The 27394-nt window shown below is 41.0% G+C and overlaps 1 protein-coding gene across 2 annotated transcripts in view; it reads left to right on the plus strand.

Moving 5' to 3' along the window:
- LOC132814373 (peroxidasin homolog) overlaps positions 1 to 27394 on the plus strand; it is a 590104-nt gene that overhangs the window by 523508 nt on the left and 39202 nt on the right. For both annotated transcript variants that reach the window (XM_060823479.1, XM_060823480.1), the window contains one exon: positions 25558 to 25692. In XM_060823479.1, coding sequence (XP_060679462.1) covers positions 25558 to 25692 — 135 coding nt within the window. The remainder of the gene's footprint in view (positions 1 to 25557; positions 25693 to 27394) is intronic.

Here is a 27394-nt window from a genome sequence, read left to right on the forward strand (position 1 = left end):
CAATGGCAATGAGTTTCAGTCTTCCAAATGTCTTTGCTAATAAAACTCTAATTTATAGTAAGTTTAAAACACTTACAAAATTTGATAGCCATTTCAAGCTTGAAATGGATGTGAGAAAATGTTATACATCATGTTAAATGGAAGTCATTTCTATATTTCCTCTAAAAGTTTGTGATTGAATTGAGGTCAGTCAGGTAGACCTCAGAATATGAGGTCCCTGATTGTGGCTGTTAATCTGGTCTAATCAGGGAGTCCTGGCTGACAAATATAAACAGGAGTGTCAAAGGTTCAGTTCACTCCAAGTGCCGGCTCTGAGGGAGTTGGATCAGTGTCATATACTATGCAAGTGTAATTAAAGAGTGACTTGGTGATGGGATACTAGCCTTCATAGAGTTATTTCAGTGACAACAAAATAAAAATACACTCCTGAAGCAATGCGGTTGCAGCAGTTGCTTTAGAATTGGGAGAAGCATTTCTGGCATCATGCTGTTATTTGGGAAGATTAACTCACTCGATCCTGCTGTCAAAGACTGGGACCAGTATGTGGATATAATGCATTATTTTTTTTCTGGGCAAATTACCCTGGGGCAGATGAAATACCATAAGTAACTCTCCTGACAGCTTGAAGACCAGAAGCTTTTTTTCAGTTATTAGGAGTCTAATGTTTCCTGAGGCAAAAGATATTAAAACCTTTCAAGACTTGATGGATTTAGCTAAGGAATATTATGACCTCCAGCCTCTCCTAATTCTGCGACATAAATGGTTTTACTTGGCAGTTTGATAACCAGAGAAAGATGTATCAGGATTTTTGATGACTAGCAGAAGTATGTGACTTTAGTTTAACCTTAAGTGAGATGAGGGATTAATATGTGGGATTAATGATGTGACCACACAAAAGCACCAACTAGCTGAAGCCCTAGTGAAACTCAAACAGGCACAACAACTAGCTTTGTCAATAGAAAATGAGTCAAGTGGAGCATAGGGGTTACAGGGTATTCTATGGAAGTGGATGTCCTTGCCAGACCAACTAAGCTTGAGGAGCACCACTTAAGTGAAGGCAATTGCATAGCCTTATTCAGGACATATCTTGAACTGAGGGATTCGAGGTCAGCCCACAGCAAAATCCCAAAACAAAGCCAAGCCTCTGCCAAACCAATAAAATTTGAGGATCCAGGCCAGCAGGCTGGTATGCAGGATTGAGACAGCAGAAGTGTCCCACTAGACTGAATTGATTATGAGAACTCATAGGCCAGTATCCAGGAGAGTGCACACCCTGGAAAATCCACCTACAGCTGGTTTGGAACTGTTAAAATTGCTTAGTAACATCCAAATCAAAATAAATATCTGATTAAACAGTCATCCAATGGATGTATCAATGATTGCAGAACCAGTCTTTACCAAAATTTGTTCTGGACTCCAATCTTTACATTTGTACAAAACCTTGGCTAGACTGAAAACCTATACTATGGAACCTCCACAGATTAAGGGTACTACTTCAGTTCCGGGGTATCTTAAGAGAAGCAGTTGGTTCAGTTACGGCTAATTGTTGGTCCCAAGCTTCATGGTGCAAAATTGGTTGTGAAAGATTCAACTTGATCGGTGCAACATATTTTGAAAAGAAAATGGCTGCCTGAGTGAAGTCCTAACTAAATGTCTGGAAGTTTTTCATGAAGGTGTAGGAACTATCAAAAGAGCCAAAGCCACCTTACATATTAACCAGGAAGCAATTCCGCAATTCTGCAAGGCCTGTCCACTGCCATTTCTCATAGGTGTAAAAGTTGAGGCAGAAATCATGAAGATGGAAAGCATTGGAATCATCAAACCAGTACAGTTTGCAGAATGGGCAATGTTAGCCATACCGATTGTGAAGCCCAATGGGTCGATTTCAAACAAATGGTAAGCTGCTTTTCGCACCTGGATAAATACCTGATTCCTCGCATAGAGGGTTTGCATGCAAAACTGCTGATGAGAGTATTGTACTTCACAAAGCTTGACGTGAGCCATGCTGTAATTAGGAGAAAGTGAGTCAAGAGTATGTTGTTGGAAAAGCACAGGTCAGGCAGCATCCAAGGAGCAGGAGAATCTATGTTTCGGGCCAGAGCCCTTCATCATGAACTCTACCAGCATCATCCAAGGATTTCCAAAATGAAGATGTTTGTGAGAAATTACATCTAGTGGCCAGGATTGGATGCAGACAAAGCCATTATTGGTGGGGCAGTGCCCAAAGTGCCTTCAGGGACAACAATTATCACCAGAAGCTTGCCCACATTCATGGTTGGGTAAACCCTAGATGCAGTTACCTATCAGCTATGTTGGTCATTTCATGTTTTTAATCATCATAGATGTCCAAAGTGTTTGGATGTGCATTGAGTTCATTCATCAAATATGGGGACGCCATTAGAAAAGCTGTGAGCATGATTTGCAGTACAGGGTTTTCTGAGGTGTGCATCATTTACCAACAGTGAATTTGAATATTTCCTAAAGTCGATTGGCATTCAGCATGTAAGGACAGCTCCATACCATCCATTGTCCAATAGTCTAGCAGAAGAAAGAGTACAAACTTTGAAGGCAAGCTAAAAGAAAAAGCTTACATCTTCACTTGATAGCAAACTGCCAGGATGGCTCCAGTAGAGTTGCTAATGGGGAGAAGACTTCACTCCAGGATAAACCTGATCTTCCTGGGTGGGAGGTGAAATTGGATCAGGAATGCCGAGACTCCTCTAAGTGAGACAGAAGTTTATTTTAGGGGACAAAGTTTGGTGTAGGAACCACAGGGATGGCCATGTCTGGGTCAGAGACATAGTTGACATGAGGTCATATCCCATGACATACAACATTCAGGTAGGAGAGGTGGTCCTGACCAAAGCTGCAACCTCACAAAAGGGGAAAGAGCAAAACATATCTGGCTCCTCAGAACATCCAACAAGACTGTCACAACCTGTGGACCTAAGCCCTTCATCAGGCATGACCTACTCTGCTTTTCAAGTGCCATCATTTTCGACTCTGACTCTCCAGCATCTGCAGTCCTCACTTTCTCCTTATTGTATATAACATTAAGGAAGATTTGGGAAACATAATAGTCAGAGAATATGTGATGTAGTATGTATCTGTTAGTTGGATCGTCCTGACCAGTAAAGTATGAACCAACAATGGTTAATCTACCTTCATATTTCTTTAGAGGTTAGAATTTCCATTAAACAAATGGATAGAAACCATCACAACAAGCAAACATACAAAAGAAAGAAAATGTAAGTGTGATTGACAGACAATCCGCAGCTAACAGGCTAGCATCAACCTCAAACCGGAGACGCTGAGTATTGATATGAATTTGATTCAAGAAGACAATTTCAGTGAGAATGGATGACAGAAAGCAACTCATTGCATATTCATCTGGAAGGGGGAATGATTTCAGGACTTGATCAAGTTGTAGTCTTCATTATAAAGAACTCACTGCCCTCAATAAACTCTCACAAATGTTTCAGACTATGTGTTGACAGGGGGTTGAGGAGACCAATCAGGGCCAGTTTACATCATAATTATCTATATCCCAACACTATGGTACATGAGAGATGAAAAACCATTTCAGTAAGAAGTTTGATAGTGTTGTGATCAGAATCCCAGAAGCAAAACATATGCTTGGATATCCCAAACCAAGATTGGGCACAAATAAAGAATAATGGCTCTCCTACATTATGTATTTGACTTACAAAAAAAGAGTTAGGACAAACTGACCCAAGTTGAGTTTTTCTGCAACCATGAACTGTGTGTAATTAACACTTTAAGAACAAGGCAGTAGCATCAGTTAGATGTGATCTTTGGAACCCTTTGTGATCTGCAGTGGGGTAAGAGAGTTGTGGGGGTGGGGGGGAGGGTACTGATAGTCTTAAACATATCCTTCTTGAAATAATGGCACAGGGGCCTGTGTCCCATCACCAAGTCACTCTTTATTCACTGGTGCACAGTGGCCAGCCAGCTTGGAGGAGATTCTAACCTGATGTAAAATTTTCCAAAATTAATATTTATTTTAAATCCTAATTTTTTTTGAATTTCACCTTCTCTTCTCCGTTGAATTGCCCAAATGTCATCAAAACTTTAAAAATAACCAGCATCCTTTAAAAAAAATGAGTAGTTTTGCAATATATTAGGTGTACATGGATCATTTTCTGCACATCTTGAAGTTTCAATAGGGGTTTGTGTGGTGTTGTGGTATTTTACATTTACCTCCTGGTTATACTGGTCAGCCAAGGTTTTCCTGGTTGGGTTATTAACCTGGTCCAATCAAGAACCTTGGTTAACGAGGCCTACCTGGTTCCAATCACTACATCCCTCCCCAACAAATCAGGGATATAGCTATGGACTTACGCTCGTAGCTCCTCTTGCCACACTTTCGCCCAGGTCCAGTTTCTCCAACTTGGACTCAGACACTGGCAACGTGTACAAGACTGTTGCCCATCTTTTGCATCCAGAACATCTCTGAAGAGTCTCCTCCTCTCCCGGTGGCAACTGTAATCGAGACTGCATTTATTTTGGACTCTGAGGTTTCCTCAAAATTAGGTGGCAATTCCAGCCAGGCCTTTGGGCTGGTCTGAGGGGCCAGATATGTTTTGCTCTTTCCCAGTTTGAGGTAACGGCTTTCAGGTGATCTCCATGTTTGTTCTGGACTGTATCACTGACCTAAACTTTGTAAGGCACAGGACCTGATCTCATGTCAACCTCAGCTCATACCTTATACAGGGCCATTTCCATAGTCTCAGCACCAAACTCCAGCCCCTGAATTAAATTGTGTCTCTTGCTTAGAGGAGGCATGTAACAGGTGTTGGTGTTCCTGCTGCCATTTCAGCCTTCCCCTTAGCTCTTGAAATATCAGATTTCACCTGGTGCAGAGTCTTCTCCCATCAGTAACTCTACTGGAGCTATCCCTATTGTTGCATGCAGAGTTGTCCTATAATTAAACAGGAACTGGGATCGTTTGGTATCAATTTAGAGCTGTAGGCTGCTGCTTCTTTAAGCATGCTTTCAACTTTTGGGCTGCTCTTTCTGCTAGACCATTGGACATTGGCTAGTGTGGAGCTGTCATTTGGACAGTGCCATTGAACTTTAGGAAATATTCAAATTCCCTGTTGGTGAATGACATCCCCATGTCTATGACCAATACTTTCAGGAGTCCATGTATCGCCAATGATGCTTGCAGCTTCTCAATCATCATCCCAAAATTTGCTGAGCAAACTTTATGTACTTCCAACCACTTTGAATATCTGTGCACAATGACCAGGAACATTAAGCCCATGATAGGACCAGCATTTCACACATACAACCAAGTCCAGGGTTTACCCGATCATTCCCATGGATGTGGATGTATTGCCACCAGCAGCATTTGTCCTTGTTGGCACTCTGGGCACTGCCCCACCAACATAGTTATGTTAGCATCCAACCCTGGCCACCAGACATAGCCTTCTTGCCAGCATCCCCTGGAAACCCCTGGATGCCCTGACTTTATTTGGGACGATCACCCTTGCTCCACACAGTATTATACCATCCTCCACTGAGTTGTAGACTCAGTGAGACCAGATAGGTTACCATCCCGGTTGTCATAGTCCTCCTGTTCTCTCTCCCCCCACCCCCATTACCACCAGCTGTTTCAGTTTCACTAGCACAGGATCTTTTTCTATGCAGTCAGATATTGTCAGTAGTGACTGGAAGGGTGTCCAGAAGGATTTTAAAACCAAAATGAACTCCTGCAAGGGAGGCACCACCAGTGGAATATCTGGCCACAGGACGTGGTTCAAGGCATGCGCATTAGCCACTTGGTTTCATGGATTGTGTACTAGCTTGTACTTTTACACGCTTTGAATAAAGGGACCAATGCTGATTTCTACCAGAAGCTGAGTGACACCACTTTGTCTTCCTTCAATAGCCCTAGCAGGTGTTTGTGATCTGTTACTATGACAAAGGTATTGGTGGAACTTCCTCACACTGAAGTCAATCTGAAGTCTGAACTGAAGTCAAGCCTTCCTCCTTTTGCTAGAGCATTGTATTCCTCTCCGTTGGGCCACGAGTCAGCTAACACAATCCCAATACCATATGTAGAGGCATTGCATGTCAGCACTACCTCTAGCTTTGAATTGTAGTGGTCCCATCGTAGATGACGATTGCTGCTTTTTTCATTTCACGACCATTTCTGAGGCTGACCCTTTTTCAATAGCAGGTGTAAAGATGCAAAGATGAAAGTCAGGTTACATATAAATTTTCTGTGGTAAGTCTTTCCTTAGGAAAGTGAATTAAGCTCTGGTACAGACATGAGAGCCGGGCGCCTTTGATTGCCTTTACTTTGTCTTCCAATGGGTATAAGTCAGTTTTGTCGACTCAATGAATCAAGTACATCACTTGGGGCGCCCGGAACATGTTTTTCATGGATAAGGCACATGCTGGCCTGCGAAACTTTTAAGTTCTATGTCCAAGTTCTCCAAGTGCTCTGTATTGGTTTTCCCTGTTGTTAGTACATTATCCAAATAAATGGCAACCTGGAGTAACCCTTGTAAAATATTCTCCACTGTGTGCTGGAAAAGAGCACAAATTGATGACACCCCTAATAGCAGTCTTGCATACTGGTATAAACCCTCATGGATATTAATTGTGGCAGACTTCTGGGACTTCTCATCCAGTCACAATTTCAGGTAAATGTGTCTCATGTCTAGCTTCATAAAGGATAAACACCCCCACCCCATGCCAACATTACATACAAATCCTCTATCCAAGCTGAGGGGTGATCTTAGTGGTTTATAAAATCATGAGCATAGATAGGATAAAGTCTTTTTCCCTGGAGTGAGAGAGTCCAGAACTAGAGGGTGAGGGGGGAAACAAAAAGATATAAAAAGGGGCCTAAGGAGCAACATTTTCACACATTGGTGTGTGCATGAAATGAGTTGCCAAAGGAAGTGGAGGCTGGTACAATTACAGCATTTAAAAGGCATTTGGATGGGTATTTGAATAGCAAGGGTTGAGAGGGATATGGGCCAAGTGCTGGCAAACGGGACAAGATTAGGTTAGGATAACTGGTTAGCATGGACGGGTTGGACCGAAGGGTCCATTTTCATGCTGTACATCTCTGACTATGACCGTAAGTGATCAGGAGTTTAGAGCGGCGAGAAGAGGTATACTGTTTGCCTAAAACCCCACCCAATGTTGACCCAAGCCATTAAGCTTCACAATTGGTATAGCCAGTGCTGCCCATTCTGCAAACTGCACTGATTTGATGATTCCTTCACTCTCTGGCCTCCTGATTTCCTGTTCTACATCTGCCCACAAGGCAAATAGCACTGGGCGGACCTTGAGAAGTCTCTGAATTGCATTCTAATAAACACGTAAAGTGGATTTGGCCCCGTTGATAGTCCCCAGTCCTTCTTGAAAACCACCTGGATATTTCACTAGAACTACACTGATGCAGCCATTTTCCAGTCGAAAACTGTAGAGCTAATTTAGGTGAATCTTTCTCAACCAATTCTGTTCTAATAGGCTTCAGTTCCCCACTTTTACCACCAGGAGTAACTGCATCAACTCTTTCTTATACTCATAACTTTAATCTGCTATGTCGCCCAGCGTATGTTCTCAGTCTGCTCAGATCTTGTGCAAGCTTAAAGGTTGGAGTCCTGAGCAAAACTTGTTAAAGATCCGGATGCATCGATATCAACCTCCCTGGGAACTGGGTTACTTCTAAATCAGTTCCGATTTGGGTGTCACTACGCAATTTACTTGTTCCAACACACGCGTAGGGGGACTTTCCAGGGTGTGCACTCTCCTGGATACCAGTCTGAGTTTTATTACTCAAGTCAGGCCTTATAGGACTCCTTGGCTATCTCGAGCTCACATACCGACAGCAACTACAATGGCTTGCTGGCCCAAATTGTGAAGAACTGTTTAGCCACTTGACAGTTTCAGCTTTGTTGTGGGATTCTGATGTGTGTTGGCCATGGATCCTTCTGCTCAGGACGTGCCCTGCATGCCTACACTCAAGTGTTGTTCCCCAAGCTCAGTCAGCAGGTGAGGCTGTCTACTTCCATTGCAATGCCCTGTATTTCACTTGCTGTGTATTCTAATGATAAGGAAGTTCAGTTGGGCATCAGTTAGTGGGCACTTCTATATGATTACATGGTGTCTAAGTGGTGTCTCAGCATCTCATTCAGGGTTAACCCAAATCACATGCCTCTATCAGTCATTGTAACCTTGTCAAAAATCCTGATGCACATTCCCTTGGTTCTGTAACAACCAAATAAAACCAATAGAACCTCAGGAATAGAGGAAGCTTGGCGCTGCAATATTCCTTAATCAACTCCAGCAGCTCTCGTACAGAGTTATTGTCTGATGCCTTTGGGAAAATTAAGCCCTTTATAATCAAAAAGGATGGTGGGTCCACATGCACGCAGAAGGATTACTCATTGTTTTTCATCTGCCCCAATATAATTTGCTTAGAAAAAGAAGATACCGCATTCCTTCCACAAACTGGGCCTAATCTTCAACAGCAGGGTCAATGTGTCAAGCTTCCCAAGTAGAGTCATGCTGCCAGGAATGCTTACCCCCAACTCCAAGTGCAAATGTCCTTCAGGCATGTACTGTTTTCTCCCATTGCTGCTGAAATAACTGTGCAGACGCCAGCCAGCTCGGAGTCGGTCCTCAACTGAGGAGATTCTAATCTCCTGGTGACTTTTTCCCTTTTTAATTAAACTGTGCAAAAAAAAATACAAACAAACAAAGTCAGTGAACAATAAACAGCAATTTACGGGGAAGGGGTAGCAAAACTAAAACTCCAAAACTCACCATACAACCTATTCACAGGGAATTGCGGATGAACCCGTTTTTCACAAACCCCTAGCAATCCAGCACCTCCCCCCCCCCCCCCCCCCCCCGCCACCCGCCACCACCTCCAGATTCTGGCCATTCAAAGGTAGTCCGCTCCATGCGGATTCTGGTCTGTCTGCCCTGACACTGTCCATCCATCTCTTGGACAGTTCATCCAGTTACCACCTGGGACGACGTAGATTAGGACGGCCTACCTAGCTTCTAGGTTCATAATCCATCACTAGGTACCATCCAGTTCTCAGGCCACCTACACACCTTCTGGCCACCTCTAGGACAGCCCCAGTACCTTCTGGTATGACAGCACTTAAGACAACATACCCATTTTCATGCTCTTGGGACAACCTACTCACTGTCTAGTTCAGGGATGGCCTACCCACCCTCCAGCTTTCAGAATGACTTATTACCCTTCTGGCTCACAGTAAGGCCTGCCAACCCCATGGACACTAAAAGACAGTGCAGGTGATAAAACCAAAAATAAAAGCTAAGTCCATTACCAAAACAAAGTCCACTCCCGAAGGCAGAGTCCATTCCAGAATGTAGCAAATGCACACTTCACAGAACATACACAGATGTTAAGTCTCTAGAGGGGCCTGGTGCATCCAGAAACCCAGACCTACTCAGAGGTGCAGTTGACTCACAGGGACTCAGTCCAAACATCAAAAAGTGAAAACACATCCAAAAAAGAAAGTGTAGACACTAAAACCTATAGTGCAAGTGCTAAGCCCTACCACAAAATCAACGTTGTCTTTACTCAAAAAACAAAGAGTAACACACAGGCAGCAACCAGCCAGTGAGAAATGAAATGCAATAGTAACACACTGACGATGTAGTCAGCCAGCTCAGAAATAAGTCTTCAAAAAAAGGAATAATAGTAATACACGGGCTGTGGCTAGCCAGCTCAGAGTCAGTCACTTGATCTGACAAGATTCTAATCCACGATTAGTTTTTTAAATTTTATTCTAAACAGTGCAGTTTACAAACGATTAATATTAACAGCCATATACAGAGAAGAACAGCAATTTACAAGGGAGAGGAGCGGCAAAGCCAAATCCTACCGTTCAATCAGTTTTCAGGGAAATGAGGACAAACCTCAAATCCCACTTTCAGTCATCACAGAGGAAGCAGTAACAAATACATACAAGACAGTCCAATTAGATAAGAAATAGTGCATAGAATATAACACCCCCTCCAAAAAAACCCCAGCAAGCCACCCGTCTCTCCCACCTTCCGGCCACTGTAAGGCAGCCTGCCCCAACAGCTCTCTGTTCACCTAATGTCCCTTCTGGCTTTTGGTCTGCCCTGACACACCTTTCGGCCACCTCTAGGACAGCTGTCTTGTTTCCTCAACCTTCTAGGAGGACAGCAATCAGGATGGCCTACGTGGCTTCCCTAACCGCCCTCTCGCATCTTCCAGTCACCTCTAGGATAGCCCATCTCATTACCTGCTTGGGGTGACAGCACTGAGGACGGCCTACCTGCCTTACGGCTCTCTGTCTTCCCCTATGTACCATCCGGCTCTCACCTACCCTGCATCAGGTTTTTTTATTGGCAGCCTATCATCTAAAAGATGATTGTTTGCACCATAGCAGTCAATTTTGTTAAGTAATGTGTATAACTATGTTTGTTCATGCTTAATTATTAAGACCTTACAGAACTGAAACAGATACACGTACTTCCTCTAAAACCTACTGTAGAATAGCTTAATTTCACTCATTGACTGTCAGACATCTTTGGAATGGGTTATGCAATTTAACTTTAACTCCTTTTGTAACATTACATTATACAACAAAATTCAGCAGATAATAGGCAGGTGCTATCACAGCTGTAAAGAGTAAACTGTATTGGAAGAGATGAACAGAAATAAAAAGCACAGGTGGCCGAGAAAAAGAACTGAGTGAGAAGAGAGTCCAGAAAGCCATGTGCCATCTCAACCTACCGTCTTCCATTGTAGCAAAAGCAGTAGAGAATACAATGCCAGAGTGGGCTTCCTGAGCCATGCCAAGAGATACTTAACAAAATTGACTGCTATGATGCAAAAAATCATCTTTTAGATGAGAGCCTGCCATTAAAAAAAACCTGATGCAGAGTTCCTGGAGAAATCAATCTTCTAGTTTTTCTTTACATAAAAATTAAACAATTCAGGGAGAGGTACACAAACATCTACTGAAATAATTTACGACGCAATCTAAAAGGAAGAACGGTATGACAAGCAAGAGACTGAAATAAATCTTTGCAGACTATTCTGACAAGAATAATAGGAAACAACTGACAAACATTATGAAATAAATGAAGAGAAAAATCAACAGTATAGTAAAAATACCAGCTTAACAGCGATTAATATTTCATTTAATGTTATTGTGTTGGATACATTGTGTTGAATCTTCCCAACTTCTAAATGATATGGGCATTTGCAAGAAACTTGTGAAATAGGCTAGATCAGCAATAATGAGATTCTCACATTGATGTAATAAAGTTATGATCAGTGAAATGGGAATGTTAGCAGTGAACGCAAGAGGGTTATTAGCACCTGTTTGCACACATTAACACATCATTATTCATTAATCTCATCTTATTTATATGCAGTTTCCTATTCTCCCAAATGACTGACAGAAACTAGCCAGCATAAAAATTGGAGCATTTACCTGGCAGCTCCTCTGGGCCTCGAACTTGGACTGCAGTTACCAACATTATGAGACTCACTGAGTGAAAGTGACCTCTATTTCCCTAATCATGATCCAGGTTGCAAATGCACAGTGAAGATGAAAATGGCTGAAACCACACCCAGAGGGGGTGGGCTAAATGTTTCATTCTGTAAAGGAGGGGGCTTCACCCTTATGCAATGTGAAGACATTCAAAGGTCAACAGCATCCAAGCACTGTAGACCATATCATTGACATGGCAAATCAATCCCACAAATGACTATGATGCATAGGAAACATATTGGCCAGAAGAAGTCACCCTACTTGCCAAAATTGTGATCACCTTCCACAGTTTTATAGGTTGCACATGGTGCAGAACTTCACTCCTTGAGCACATCGTGTACTGCTGAGGGTGATTCGGTTCTGCACCTTCAATGCTACAATTGCAGACTGCTAACAGAGATTATTTCATAGAATCTATGCAGAAACAGGCCATTTGGACCATCAAATCCACACTGACCCTCTGAAGGGCATCCCATCCAAACCCATATCCTATACATTTTAACTGTCATATTTACCATAGCTAATCCAACTAGCCTGTACATCCCTGGAAACTATGGATAATTTAACATGGCCCAAACTTGTCCTTCAATGTAATTTAACCTGGAAATCCTATTTAGGCTGATGAGTACCATGTCCTGATATTATCGCACGGGCAGTGGCACACTCACACCCACACTCTGTCCCTGCTCAGCTCAACTAAGCCTTGATCCCTCTGAACAGCCACAACTTTATCTAAGATTAATGAGATTAACATTTTGTTTAATCTACTTTTGTTGGAATCAGACCTAAGGCAGGTGAATGGATTTCAAGAGGACATCAACCATGATCTATTAGAATGGGATAGCGAGTTAAAGGACTCAGCTTATTTATCATATTCCAGTATAAATATACATATAAGAGGCAGATTAAGGATAAGTAGAGCAGTTGTCCCTGGCAGAGGTTGGAGGTTGAGTAAAGGGAAATCTAGTTTTCATGCATAGATAATAGTTGGCCTTTCTGTCTACTTGCCCACCACCTCATTCGCATGCCTTTTCAAGCTTGCAGAAATAAATGTGGTATTTGATCCCTAAATGCTCACAAATACACATCTTGCTCCTCATCTTAAAAAATCTTAATCATTCTTCTTGGATTCTTTTACATCTGTGTCATACAAATGTGCTGTGATGTACAGTCAACAGTCTGGAATTTGACACTTCATGTGGCAGCCATTTTCCATAAAAGCTCATAAAAGCTTCATGATTTGCAAGATCATGATTCTTTCTAGATATCATGCACTATTTTGGTCTGGACTGTTTTCTGTGACCGTGAATTCCACAGACTCACCACTTTCCAAATGAAGAATTTCTCCACCTCTCACTCTTGAATGGTTTATCCTGAATCATTTGACTGTGACCCATGATTCTGAACTCCATCATCATTGGCAGTGTCCTTTTTCAGCTAACCTCTCTACTCCTGGTAAAATTCTTTATGTTTCTATGTGATCTCCCCTTATTTTTCTGAACTATAGCAAATATAATCCTAACTGATTCATGACTCCTCATACATCAGTTCTACCATGCAAGAAATCAGTCTGATAAATCTTTGCTGCACTCTCTCTATAGCAAGAATGCCATTGCTTTGGTATGATTTGGAGATGCCGGTGTTGGACTGGGAAGTACAAAGTTAAAAATCACACAACACCAGGTTATAGTCCAACAGGTTTAATTAGAAGCACACTAGCTTTCGGAGCACCAATGAAGGAGTGGCGCCCCGAAAGCTAGTGTGTTTCCAATTAAACCTGTTGGACTATAACCTGGTGTTGTGTGATTTTTAACTTCCTTTGGTAAGGAGACAAAAACTGCTCACAACCTTGCACTATTATGACAACTAAGAACTTTACTGTTACTCTCAATGCAAAATTCAGTTCAGTGTATTGATTAACATACATTAACTGAGAACTAGAATTTTATTTTGATAAAGTGAGAAACTTGTGTAGGAGTTTTGTTTCCATTTTTACTTAGCTGGAATGTGATAAATTTATGGAAATTATAAATGCAGACAAATATCACTGCCTTATTTACAGTAGAATGGGATATTCATTTGCAAATGTTCCAATGAGGCCAACTTTGACAAGGGAGTCTCCAAAACGTCCACCTTCTTCCTCAACCGAGGATTCACCAGCACAGTTGTCGACAGGACCCCACCGGGTCCAACTCATCTCCCGGACTTGTGACCTCCCTCTCTCTCTTCACTCCCGCAACAGCAATAGGGTTCCCTTTTTCTTATTTACCAACCCACCAGTATCCACATTGAGAAGCTCATCAGCCGCCATTTCTGCCACCTTCAGCAAGGTGCCACCACCAGACACATATTCCCCTCCCCTCCTTTGTTTGCCTTCCACAGGGATCATTCCCTCTGGAACACCCTGGTCCACTCTTCCTTCACACCCAAGACTCCTCTCCCTCTTCTACCACACTCCACCCCCCCCCTACCCCCAACCTCATGCCAAAGCCCTGGGCACCTTCACCTGCACCTACCCATTTACCACCTCCCTCAGTTTCCAAAGGCTCAAACATACCTTCTGGGTGGAGCTGCACTTTACCTGCACTTCTCACAATCTAGTCTGCTGCATTCACTGAAGCATAGACTGGGTGATCGCTTCTTAGAACATTTATGTTCTGCCTGCAGAAATGACCTTGAGTTTCCAATTGCTGCCACTTTAGCATGCTACTTTAGCGTATCACCTTATTCCTTGGCCAACACCTGTCTCAGGCTTGCTGCAGTTCTCTAGCAAAGCTCAGCACAAGCCAGAAGCACAATTTGACATTTTCCACTCAGAGACCCTGCAACCCTCAGGACTCAATATCGAGTTTAATAATTTTAGTGCCTGAACTCCCCCATATCCTAGCCCCATACACCAGGTCTTATTATCACATAGTCTGCTGTTACACACTACCTATTGTTAGCAACCAACAGTCTTCATTAACAGCTTTTCACCCTCCCAGCCAGATTGTTATCGACTCCTTTCTCTGTTCAAATTTCCTTCTCTCTCTCTGGGATCTATCCTCACCCATTGTTTACTCCTTACCTCCTCCTCCTCCACCCCCCCCCCCCCCCCCCCCCCCCCTCCCGCCACCCTATCTTCTGCATATAAATCAACATTTTCCAAGCTATAGTCATGAGGAAGGGTCACCGGACCTGAAATGTTAAAATTGATTTCTCTTCACAGACTAGGAGAAAGTGAGGATTGCAGATACTGGAGACCAGGGTCCACAGGTGTGGCGCTGGCAAAACACAGCAGGTCAGACAGCATCCAAGGAGCAGGAGAGTCAACATTCCTGCATAAGCCCTTCATCAAGAATGACATTCCTGACATGACCTGACCTGCTGTGCTTTTCCAGCGCTACATTTTCCTCTTCACAGATGCTGCCTGACCAGCTAAACTTTTCTAGCAACTTCTGTTTTTGATCTTGAGCATCAGGTTTTAGAGTTTGAACATCAGCTATAGGCACAGCCGTGTATCCATGAGGCTTCAAGTTACATGAATAGTACATTTTCAGATATGGTCAGCCTGCAACTTCAGGAAGTATAGTCAGAGAAGGAATGCGACCATCACTTAGAAAGATAGGAGGCAGGTACTCAGCAAAACCCCACCCCTCTCAAGAGCAGATTATCTATGTTGTAAAAAAGAAAGGGAGAACAAAGTTGAGGACACTCAATAGTGGAGACAGCTGTGGGTGGCAAGGTGGCAATGGGGGGTGAGATTGAAATGGCTCTGACATTAATTTTCACATCCTCTCTGGCCACAGGAAGAATGGTTGTGAGCTAATGTGGTACCATTATTCAAAAATGGTATTGGGCATAAAACAGAAAACTATAGGATTGTGAGTCTAACATCGATAGTAGGGCATCTATTAGAAAACAAATTCAGAGGGATCGAATTAATCACTATTTGGCTAGGCAAGGATTAATCAAGGATAGTCAGCATAGCTTTATAATGGGGCAATCATGTCTAACGGATTTGATCGAGTTTTTCACAAAGGTCACTAGGTGTGTAAGTGAGGATAGTGCAGTTGATGTGGTCTACATGGATATTTGAAGAGGACTCACATGACAGACTGGTTAAGAAGCTAAGAGCCCAGAAGAATCAGGGCAAATTGACAAACTGGATCCAAAATTGGTTTATTGGCAGGAAACAGAGGGTGATGGTCAAAGGGTGGTTTTGTGACTGGAAACTTGTGTTTCTTGCTGTTTGTTGTGTACATTAATGATGTAAACATGAATGTAGGATACATTTTGGGAGGCCTGACATGGTGAGGCCTGACATGGTGACATGGTGAATAGTAGTTCCATAGGAAGCCACAGAGGATCAGAGGGACCTTGGAATGTATGTCCATACAAGGCAGCAGGTCAGATGGATAAGCTGATTATGAAGGCATACAGGATACTAACCTTTATTATTCAGGAAGTTATCAGGAAGCTGTAAAAGATGTTATTTAGGCCACAGCTGGAGTACTATGTGCAATTCGGATTGCCACACTTTAGGAAGGATGCGATTACACTAGAAAGAATGCAGAAGAGATTCACCAAGATGTTGCCTGAGCTGAAGGGATGCAGCTATGAGGAGACACTAGTTAGGCTGTGGTTGTCTTCCAAAGAACAGAGAAGGCTGGGGGCAATCTGATTGAGGTGTACAAATTGTCAGGAGCTCAGACAGGATAGATAGCAAATAAAACTTGACTTCAATAGAGACATCAATAGCCGGTGGAATAGTTTTTAGGTGAGGGTCAGGTTAAAAAGTGATTTAAGGAAAAGAAAATTCATTTTTAAGGAAACCCATTGCCTGATAGGGTGGTAGAGGAAGGAACCTTCTAAACCATGAGGGCTTAAAATCTATAACATACAAGGCTAGAAAATAGAATTAGAACAGATGTATATTTGATGACCAGCACAGACATGATGAGCCAAAGAGACTCTTCCTGTACTGTAACAACTCTAATAATGCTGAGATGTACAAGATTGTTGAAGCTCAGCAGCAAAAAGTTTAGAAAATTTCAGGTTGGCACTGTAACAACAACATTGAGCTCAAGGAGCTGTTATGGAGGCACCCATTAGTCCTTTAAAGCCTTTGAATTATTCCAGAGTCATTGGGGTGCCAACATGGTCTCCAGATTCATGATTTTTCAAAGCCTGCTTTCACTTGTTTTAAGGCCCACAGCCCTTTGAAAATCCAAGCCAATTATTTTATCATTCAGAGTAATTATGCACAGACAGGACAGGTTAGAGGAAACATCAGGAAATATCTGCCACTGAGGAGTCTGGAGTTCCATGTGGGGAGGAGTACAGGCAAAGGCCAGCTATAGGGTGTTTTTTTTGGGGGGTGGGGTGGAAGCTGCGGAGCGGGAAGGTCATCTGTATAGTGAATGCTGCAGTTTGAGGACTCTGCACCAGGACTGGGATTGGGTTAGAGGAAGGCCTGCTTGAGGCGTAGGGACAGGAGTGAGGAGATAGAGATGGGGGAGGCCTGTACAGGGATACCTGGAACCTTCTCTTTGTCCAGGCATGACAGGAAGACTGTAAGAAAATTGGGAGACTGTAGGGGAATGGGAGAGATCAGATAGGTTGATTGGAGGAAAAAGGAAAAATAAACTGCAAAGAAGGAGATCAACTTTAAAATAAAATAATTTCATTTTATTCTTTTTTACATTGTTACATTTTTATGGCCTGCCGTGCTATCTTTGGAGAGGCAGTTGCTTCTTATCACTTCAGAATAATGTTGGCTTTGTTTATGCAACCTAGATTAGAGGACGCCCTGCCTTTATCCTCAATATTTTGAATAATTTTCTCAATGTTTTTATACACATGGCTCAGCCTTTTCAAGGGAGTTAGATTGAATAATAGACTTATTAGAATAGTTAAATAATAAGATGATAAATAAACTGGCAAATTAGGTTAAGGGATGTACCAATAGGAAATTGGTGACACATATTTAAGGAGATATTTCAAAATGCATATGATAGATGCATTCAAAATGAGAGAGAAATATTCCAAGGGGAGGACTTACCATCTGTGATTAATTGAAAAAGTTAAAGATAGTTTCAAACTTAAAGACACAGAGTACAATTATGCAAAGATAGATGGCTGGCCAGTGGGGAAAAAAGAGAATATTTAAATGATGGAAAACTTGAAATTTGAGAGAAAGTTAGCCAAAATATGAAAATGAACATTAGGCATTTACACAGCTTTTTTGGAAGATAAGTTATTAGTTGAGCATTAATCCTATGGAACGTTAGTTAGGGAATTAATAAAAGAAAATAATGAGTTTGCAAACTAATTAGTTGGTTGATTAAATGCTTTGCACTTCACTTTAAAAGGTCTTAACAAAATCACTGAAATAGCTATAAATCAGGAGATGGAAAATAAAATCACAAGAAAACGCAAAAATTACAATCAATAAGTAAATGGTATTGAACAAGGATCTGATACTGCAGGCAGTTCCAGTTCCAGTTGGACTTCATACTAAAGTCCAAAATGAACTGGTTAGTGTCTTAGTTGATGCTTTTGTTTTAGTTTTCCAAAATGTCCTTGATTCAGGGACGGTCCCATTAGATTGGAAGACAGTGAGGTCACCTTTTATTCAAAAAAGGAGGCAGAAAGCAGAAAACTGCAGGCCAGTTAGCTTAATTTCTGTCACAGACAAAATGTTAAAAGCTGTTATTAAAGTTCTTAGAGCAGGATACTTGGAAATATTCATGGTAATCAAGCTGAATTAACATGGTTTATTCTAGGAAAATTATGTTTAACCGTTGTAGTTCTTTGAGGAAGTATCTTGTGCAGTGGGTGAAAAGAAATCAATGGCTGTAATGTAGTTAGGTTTGCAAAAGACATTTGATAAGATACCACATCTCAGATTATTGTGAAAAATAAAAGCTCATACTGTAAGGGATAACCTATTGGCACAGTTAGAAGATCGCATCGCTGGTAAGTTCTAACAGATAGTGAATAGGATGGTTGCTGGTATCCTAATTTTTTGCAAGTTACATAAATGACTGTTAAAGACACCAAACCTCTGGTTATCAAATTTTATGATGATGTAAATATAGGTAAGAAAGTAAATTGTGAAGGAGGCTACAAGCTGACAATAGAAAGAAAATGATTTAAATGGCGAGAGATTGCAGAGCCCTGAGATACAATGGAAACTGCGTCTCTGAGTACATGAACTGAAAAGGTTAATATGCTAGTATAGCAAATAATTAGAAAAGCTAATTAAATATGATTGTTTGGTGCAGGGGTAGTTGAATACAAAGGTAAACAAATTATGCTTTAACTATACTGTATACAATCTCACCAATGTGAGATTGTATACAGTATATTGTATTGGTTTCCTTAGTTAAGAAAGGATGTAAATTTATTGGAAGCAGTCCAAAGAAGATTTGCCAGAATAATACTGTACCTGGAATAAGTGGATTATCTTGAGGAAAGATTGGATAGGCTAGGTTATATATCTACAGGAGTTTAGCCGAGCAAAAAGACAAATTAACTAAACATGTATAATCCTGATTTTGACATGCCCATGTTGGATTGGGGTGTACAAAGTTTAAAAATCACACAACAATAGCTTATAGTTCAACAGATTTATTTGGAAGCACAAGCTGTCAGATCACTGCTCCTTCATCAGATGGTTGTGGAGTACCACAGGTTGTTAGACTATTACCTGGTGTTGTGTGATTTTTAATTTTGTGAGATCCTGAGCAGTTTTGTCAGATTGGAGTTGCAGAAAGAGGCCATTCAGCCCATTGAGTCTGCACATATCCTCTGATGAGCATCCCACCCAGAGCCACTGCAGCACTCCATTCTACATCCATATCCATAACCTTACATGAGGTTTTCAACCTTGTCAATAGACAATAGGTTCAGGCATAGGCCATTCTGCCCTTCGAGCCTGCACCACCATTCAATATGATCATAGCTGATCATCCTTAATCGATATCCTGTTCCTGCCTTATCTCCATAACCCTTGATTCCACTATCCTTGAGAGCTCTATCCAACTCTTTCTTAAATGAATCCAGAGACTGGGCCTCCACTGCCCTCTGGGGCAGAGCATTCTACACAGCCACCACTCTCTGGGTGAAGAAGTTTCTCCTCACCTCTGTCCTAAATGGTCTATCCCGCATTTTTAAGCTGTGTCCTCTGGTTCGTTGTCTAACCCAAACATCCCTGGACACTAAGTGGCAATTTATCATGGCCAATCCACCTAATCTTTGGGCTGTGGGAGGAATCTGGACTATTTAGTGAAAACACATGCAGACACAGGAAGATTGTGCAAACTCCACACAAAGTCATTGAAGGCTTGCATCAAATCTGGTCCACTGTACAGCCCACTTGTGGAGTTTAAAAATAAACTGTTGCCTATAAAACAGAAATAAGGAGTTTTTTTTCCACTCACAGAGAGTCATGAGTGTTGGAATTCTCTTCTGCTAAGGTAATTGAAGCATATTCTTTTAAGAACATTTTAAGAAAAAGCTAGATTTATTTTTGATAAAGGTCTGACACCTTTGGTGATAAGCTAAAATATGAATTCAGTCCTGAATATTAATGAATGGTGGAACCATTTCAAAGTGCTGAGAGGTCTACTCCTGTTCTAATTCGTATGTTCCTAAGTCCATACTTTGCTGCTTTTTACATTGTGTGCATTCTGAAATATCTCCTTAAAAGACTGACACTGTATTGTGTGTTTGGTATATCTGTATCAAAGAAAGAAGTATAATGTGGTGACAGACTGATGTTTGAAGATAGACAAGCAGAAGGCTGGAAGAACACAGCAAGATGGGCAGTATCAGGAGGTGAAGAAGTCAACATTTTTGGTATAACCCTTCTTCAGGATAAGGTTACTACTCTGAAGAAGGGTTATACACAAAATGTCAACTTCACCTCCTGATGCTGCCTAGTTTGCTTATTCTTCCAGCCTCCTGTTTGTCTACTTTGGATTCCAGCAAAGCATTTGCATTTTTTTTGTGTCTCTAGTTTTTGAAGGTGCCCGAAAAGTATACAAGTCTTAGCCCTTCATAATCAGTGAAAGAAAAGAAATGGGTGTGAAAGCAATTACAATGTCTTATCATCTGTAAGTGATTCTGCAGGTCCATCAGAATTCTGGAAAGTGCACCTTTGTTCTGCGACATTTTCATGTATCATAGCCTCCAGGCACCAGGTCTTGGTGTGATTACTCAAATTTGGGAATGATAAAATATTATAGTATTACCTACCATGACACATAAGCTGGATCAAAAACTAAATAGTTGATATGGATGTAAGTTAGCTCGCTGAGCTGGAAGGTTTGTTTTCAGATGTTTCATCACCATGACTAGATAACATCATCAATGAGAGCCTCCAGTGAAGTGCTGGTGGTATGACTCGCCTCTCTATTTATAGGTCTTGGTTTCTTAAGATAGGTGATGTCATTTTTGGTTCTCTTTTTCAAGGGAAGGTTGATGAGATCTACATCGATGTGTTTAGTGATGGAGTTCCAGTTAGAATGCCAGGCCTCTAACATATCGATTTAGATCTCATCTACCTTCCCTTGGGAAAAAAACAAATGACATCACCCACCTTAAGAAACCAAAACCTATAAATGGAGAAGCGGGACATACCACCAGCGTTTCACCAGAGGTTCTCACTCATGATGTTACCTAGTCATGGTGATAAAACATCTGAAAACAAACTTTCCAGCTCAGCGAGCTAATTTACATCTATATCACCAAAAAGCTACAAATCTTCTCAAAAATCGCTAACTAAATAGTTGACTCTGGAAAGCTAACTTTGAGCAGAATTCTACAGACAGGGGATCAATTGCTACTGCTGCTGTTCCCAGAAGCGGTCAGAGGGAGGTTAAGATAAGAAAAGTTTGCTCCATTAACAGCTGACAGTTCCCAATAACAAAAAGAAGCCTGTACAAAGCTTTTATTTTCCTTTTGAAAATTCACACCAAAGTTAGTGATTAATATTTGGGCAGAGGCTCAGTAAAGCCAGGAAAACTGAAAGAGTTTAACAGTCCAAACATTGCAGTCATGTAATAACCTTATACCAGTGAAGTAGTGGCTAAAAAAAGGTCCTGCAACTCAAAACTAAAAAGCCTTCCTAGCTGTTGCAAGTTGCAGATAGCATTAAAAATCTCTCAAAAAACCAAAAGGTGACAACAAAAATTTCCAAAATTCCTTTGGAAGGCATTGGATCACCTATCTGATTTTGCTTTTTTAAGGCTGTGGAGTTAGGTTTTTTTGGATCTCAATATTTTGGAAACACGTAAACAAGCCATTTAATTTAAAATTGCTATATGCAATGAAGGCCTCCACAGACCAAAGACATTAAGGCCTGCATGACAATTATCTTAAATGTTTAGATAAAATATGAACACCACATATTTCCAGGTGATATATTCTAAAGTTGAGCTTCGGATGGTCGCGAATAGAATGGAACAGAACAGAACAGAATCTATACAGTGTGGAAACAGACCATTCAGGCCAATGGGTTGACACCAACCCATTGAAGAGCATCCCACCCAGACCCATCTCCCTACCCGGTAACCCTGAATGGGGTGGCAAGTAGCTCAGTGGTTAGCACTGCTGCCTCAGGGATCTGAGTTTGATTCCACCATTGAGTGACTGTGTGAGTTTGCATGTTCTTCACATGTCTGCATGGGTTACTGCTAGGGCCTCTGGTTTCCTCCCACAGTCCAAAGATGTGCAGGTTAGGTGGATTGCCTATAGTGTCCAGGGATGTGTAGATTATGTGCAATACCTATGGGAAATGCAAGGTTACAGGTTGGGGGAATGTGTCTGGGTGGGATGGTCTTCGGCTGGTCAGTGTGGACTTGTTGGGCTGAATGGCCTGTTTCCACACTATATGGAATCTATTGCATTCACTTGATATAGCTCAACTTCAGAACATACCATCTGGAATTCATGTCTTTTAGGCAATAATGTTAGAGATTATTGATTAATTTATAAAAAGAATTTATGATTTTGACATCATGCTGGCAGAGCTAGCTGACAGTGTTTGGGTTTGTGACAGCATTCCACAACACCTCTTGGCCAAAGGTTACACAGTGGAAGCATTACAATAAAACAGGCAGAGAAATAAAGTTTTTCTACTGGGTACACAGAAACTACAGTTTAAGTGTAATTTGTCCTCTAATAGCTTAATTCCCAATGTGGGGAAACCAAGTAAACAATGCATGTGCAACTGTGTACATACAATTAAAATTATCCTGTATGCAAAGTCTGTGGCTCTAGAGGATACTGGAAGTGTAAACGCAGAAAGCACAGGCTGGAACAAGTGGCTGAACATAATGAGGAGCCACTGCCCAAAGCAAGTTCTATATTATAAACAATAAACAGTTGGTTCCAAACAGTATCAAGATAGCATTTACAAAATATCTAGGATGACCTAAACATCAATCATCAATTATGTTGACATTAAGTATGAAGGACATCCAAGAATGTATTGGCACCCCCACCCACCCCCAATTTTATGCCTACTATCACAAGATAAGTATAACAAATATACAAAACTAGATACTGTGCAAGTATAAACACCCTTCTCCGCTTACACTAAGATGTATGTACCCATGGATATGGCAAACAATATATTCAACAAATCAATGCTAGATTCTGTGCACAGTGGCTTGGAAGTTCCATCCTGATGAATTAGTAGTGTTAATGAAGGGGAGTCGGTGGATGTGGTTTATTTGTACTATGAGGCTTTTAACACAATCTCACAAAAGAGATTATTGTGTAAAATTAGTATGCATAGAAATGGGATAGTGTATTGAGATGGATACAAAAGAGGGGCTTATGCCCGAAACGTCGAATCTCCTGTTCCTTGGATGCTGTCTGACCTGCTGCGCTTTTCCAGCAACACATTTTCAGCACAAAACTGGTTAACAGAGAGAGAAAAACAGACTAGGATAATTCTTTTTGCCAAAAAGCAGGTAGTGACTTGTGGGATACTGCAGTAATCAGTGCTAAGACCCCAGCCATTCATAACACATGTTAATGATTTCAATGAAGGAACCAAATATAATATCTCCAAATTTGCAAATGACTCAAAGCTGGGTAGGAGGCTGAACTGTGAGTAGAATGCAGAGATGCAGAGTGTTTTGACAGTTTGAGCAAGTGGGCAATTGCATAGCAGATGTAGTATAATGTGGATAAATGTGAGGTTATCCGTTTTGGTAGGACAAATTGGGAGGCAGATTATTATCTGGCTATAAATTAAGAGGGAAGAGTGCAATGAGACCTAAGATCCTTGTGCACTAGCCACTGAAGGCAAGCTTGCAGGGAGAACACATATATGTTTATCTTCTTAACAAGATGATTATTCACAACAGGAGCAGGGAGAAAATTCAAAAGTCTGAAGTGCAAAGAGACTTGGGAGTTCTAGTCCAGGATTGTCTCAAGGTAAACTTGCAGGTTGAGTCAATAGTTAGGAAGGCAAATGCAATGATGACACTTATTTTGAGAGTGCTTGAATATAAAGGCAGGAATGTACTGCTGAGGAAGCAGGAAAATCACCATTTCAGGCAAAAACCCTGAAGGGCTTTTGCCCAAAATGTCGATTTTCCTGCTCCTCAGATGCTGCCTTACCGGCTGTGCTTTTCCAGCACCACTCTAATCTAGACTCTGGTTTCCAGCAGCTGTAGTCCTCACTTTTGCCTATGTACTACTGAGGCTCTAGAAGACTCTGGTCAGACCACATTTTGGAGTATTGTGTGCAGTTTTGGACTCCACATCTCAGGAAGGATGTACTGGCCCTGGAGCTGTTCAGAGGAGATTCATGAGAAATGGTCCCAAGTCTGAAAAGCAACCCTCCAACACCACCCTTTGTCTTCTACCTTTGAGCCAGTTCTTATCCAAATGGCTAGTCTCCCATGGGGAACCTTGTCGAATGCCTTACAGAAGTCCGTGTAGATCACATCCACCGTTCTGCCCTCACCAATCCTCTTTGTTACTTTTTCAAAAAATTCAGTAAATTTTGTGAGACATGAGTTCCCATGCACAAAGCCATGTTGACTATCCCTAATCAGATTTGCTTTTCCAAATACATGTACATCCTGTCCCTTAGGATTCCCTCCAACAACTTGCCCACCACCAACATCAGGCTCACTTCTATAGTTCCCTGGCTTGTCCATAGCATCCTTCTTAAACACTCCCTCATCTAGTTTCTTCTTCCAAAGTGCATCGCTGGTCTGCTCATTTGACCAATCTATCTGTATCTTTCCCCCACATATTCATATTTATCATTTATGTATGCAATAAGGGTTCCAGTAAGATGTGTAGTCAGGCTACAGCAGCAGATGGTAGGAATTAGATGCATATACTTAGTTTCCTAGTTAACACTATTTGTTTTTAGTCTTATCCTCACATTATTAAAAAAACCCTAATTATTATTTTCCAGTCCTTGTGTGTTTGGTATGTTTATAGCGAAGAGAAAAATACACCAATAATTTAATAATTGTTGCTTACATTTATTAAAAATACAAACAAAATTCAAGGTGGCAGCTCAAATCAATGACAAAAAATGATTAGCTTGGTCAGATTTGCAAGAATCGAGTTCAGAATGAGGAATTCTGAAAAATTCAGTTTGCCTTTGTTGCAACATAATAGCTGTTATTCTGCAAACAGATTGTTAACTTTGAACCTGCAGTGTTGCATGGGGAGAAAATGGTTGTGCAGTTGAAATCCATCAGCAGCTACAGAATTAACTGGTATTGATTTATTTGGCTTTACTTTCACAGGTTTTAATTGGTAACTCAACATCTAAGTCTTCATTTTAGCCAATTGCTGCTTTCTGATGCTCATTGTTCATTTTTGTCCAATCAGGGTCTGATATCTTGAACTGGGATGACCCTGGAATGTGGAACACAACATACCTGTCTTAGACACAAGTCTTCTAACCACTTAAAACATTGTGTGAAACGTTACCCAGTTATGAACTAGTCAATCTCATTATTTCACATTATTTCAGGTTGTATGGAACACCACAGAACATTGATCTTTGGCCAGCACTGATGGTTGAAGATGTAATTCCTGGTACAAGAGTGGGACCCACCCTCATGTGTCTGTTTATAACTCAGTTCAAAAGGCTGAGGGATGGTGACAGGTAAGATACTTCTAAGATGTGTAAAGAATATGTAAATGACACACTCAACTGCAGAAAACATTTGCGTTACAGATATTTGAGGTTAACTGTAAAGTTCAAATATTTATCTTTCATTGCTGATATCGTGTCAGTTTATTTTTGCTGAATATGTATCATGTTTACAGTTATTCCTTTTGATCAGCTATCAAACTGAGCAAGAAAAAAAAGTGTTCCTAAGAAATTTATTGATATATTTGTATGTAATAAACTTGGTCTGGCCCATGATGATGATATAATAATAATAATAATAATACTTTCAACATATTTAAATATTTCTTACATTTGGTAATCTTCATTAGGGCATTAAAACAGTCATCCCAGATTTGTACATTTTGGCTTGAAAACAAATTGTTAAAAGATTCAAGTGAAATTAATTACTCAATTTAACTTGTGGACAGTTTCGGCTACAAATTCAAATTTGTACAGGGACTAAACTATTGATCAAAGCAGAAAAGGCCTCTAAATGAACACTAAAGGAGGGAAAAGCCATGCAGGATTTTCAGTGGATCGCTGAAAAATGGCAAGTTGAAATATTGGCACCTCATATGATTTTCCCACTCCATATACTTCGGTGAGGTTGACTGAAGAATATATCTGATGAATATTCTCCAATGTTGAGATTGAGAGAAATATAGTTTGATGCAACAGTTAAAAAGCTGCTGTAGGACAATGGGCCAGAAGGTCCATCTTTGTTGAAAAGACTGGGACAGATTGAGACAGCAGAAGGTGAACCAGCAAGAGGGACAACTGATTTGGTCAGAGCCAAAATTGTTGTTAGCTTCCATAAATGTGAAGCTATCTACAGATTTGCTTGGAGGATGAGGCAAGAAGCCAAAACAAAATACCTTATTCAAGAAATATGGAAGAAGGTCACCATGCAAGCCACAGGCAATCAGCAATGCATCAACAAGTCTGCAAATGGCAAGAAAATGCCATAAATAATTTAGTGACCTCAGCAGCTGGCCAAGGTAAGCGAAACTGCATTTTAGAAAAAAAGGGACATCCTGAGGAACTGGAAACATTCATTTCCTTACTGTTCATGTTCACATGATGTAGCTGAAGAGGCACTCGACATCTTAAATGATCTGAAACCTGTTCCTTGATTGATGACTTAAAATATACCGAAATCAAAATGCAAGCTAAGTTGAAAGCTTAATTTCTCCTGCTTTGAAAATAGTAGCATGCCCATTCAGATATAAGGTTCGATGTTCAAGCTGCATTAGATGTATCTGTGCATGAAAGAAAGTGGATCTGTAACTTTGACTTTTGATTTGCAACTTACCTTGCCAGTTGTAAATCTTGGTTTATGGTTCTGCCTCCACATAGAAACTGATCAATGATCATTTCTACTGATACGTGGCAGCCAGATTTTAAACAATTGGCTATGAGTGCAGGTCAGACCAGTTGAGGTTCAAAAAATAAGAGATCAAATTTTTCAGTAAAAAGTTTTTTTTAAACATGCAAAGGTAAGTTACTAAATTATATAAAGTACTTTGGTCTTGGGGAGAGAAGCAAGATTCAGTTAAATATGTGCACTTGACTATCACTTTATGCATTACCTCAATCTACATGATACAGACAGATGAGAGATTTTTTTTCTGAGAATTGTGTAACCTTTTGGAATATTATTCATTAAGGCAAGTAGAGATGAGGTATTTGAGTT

Source organism: Hemiscyllium ocellatum, chromosome 4, assembly GCF_020745735.1.
Source record: "Hemiscyllium ocellatum isolate sHemOce1 chromosome 4, sHemOce1.pat.X.cur, whole genome shotgun sequence".
Classification (NCBI taxonomy): domain Eukaryota; kingdom Metazoa; phylum Chordata; class Chondrichthyes; order Orectolobiformes; family Hemiscylliidae; genus Hemiscyllium; species Hemiscyllium ocellatum.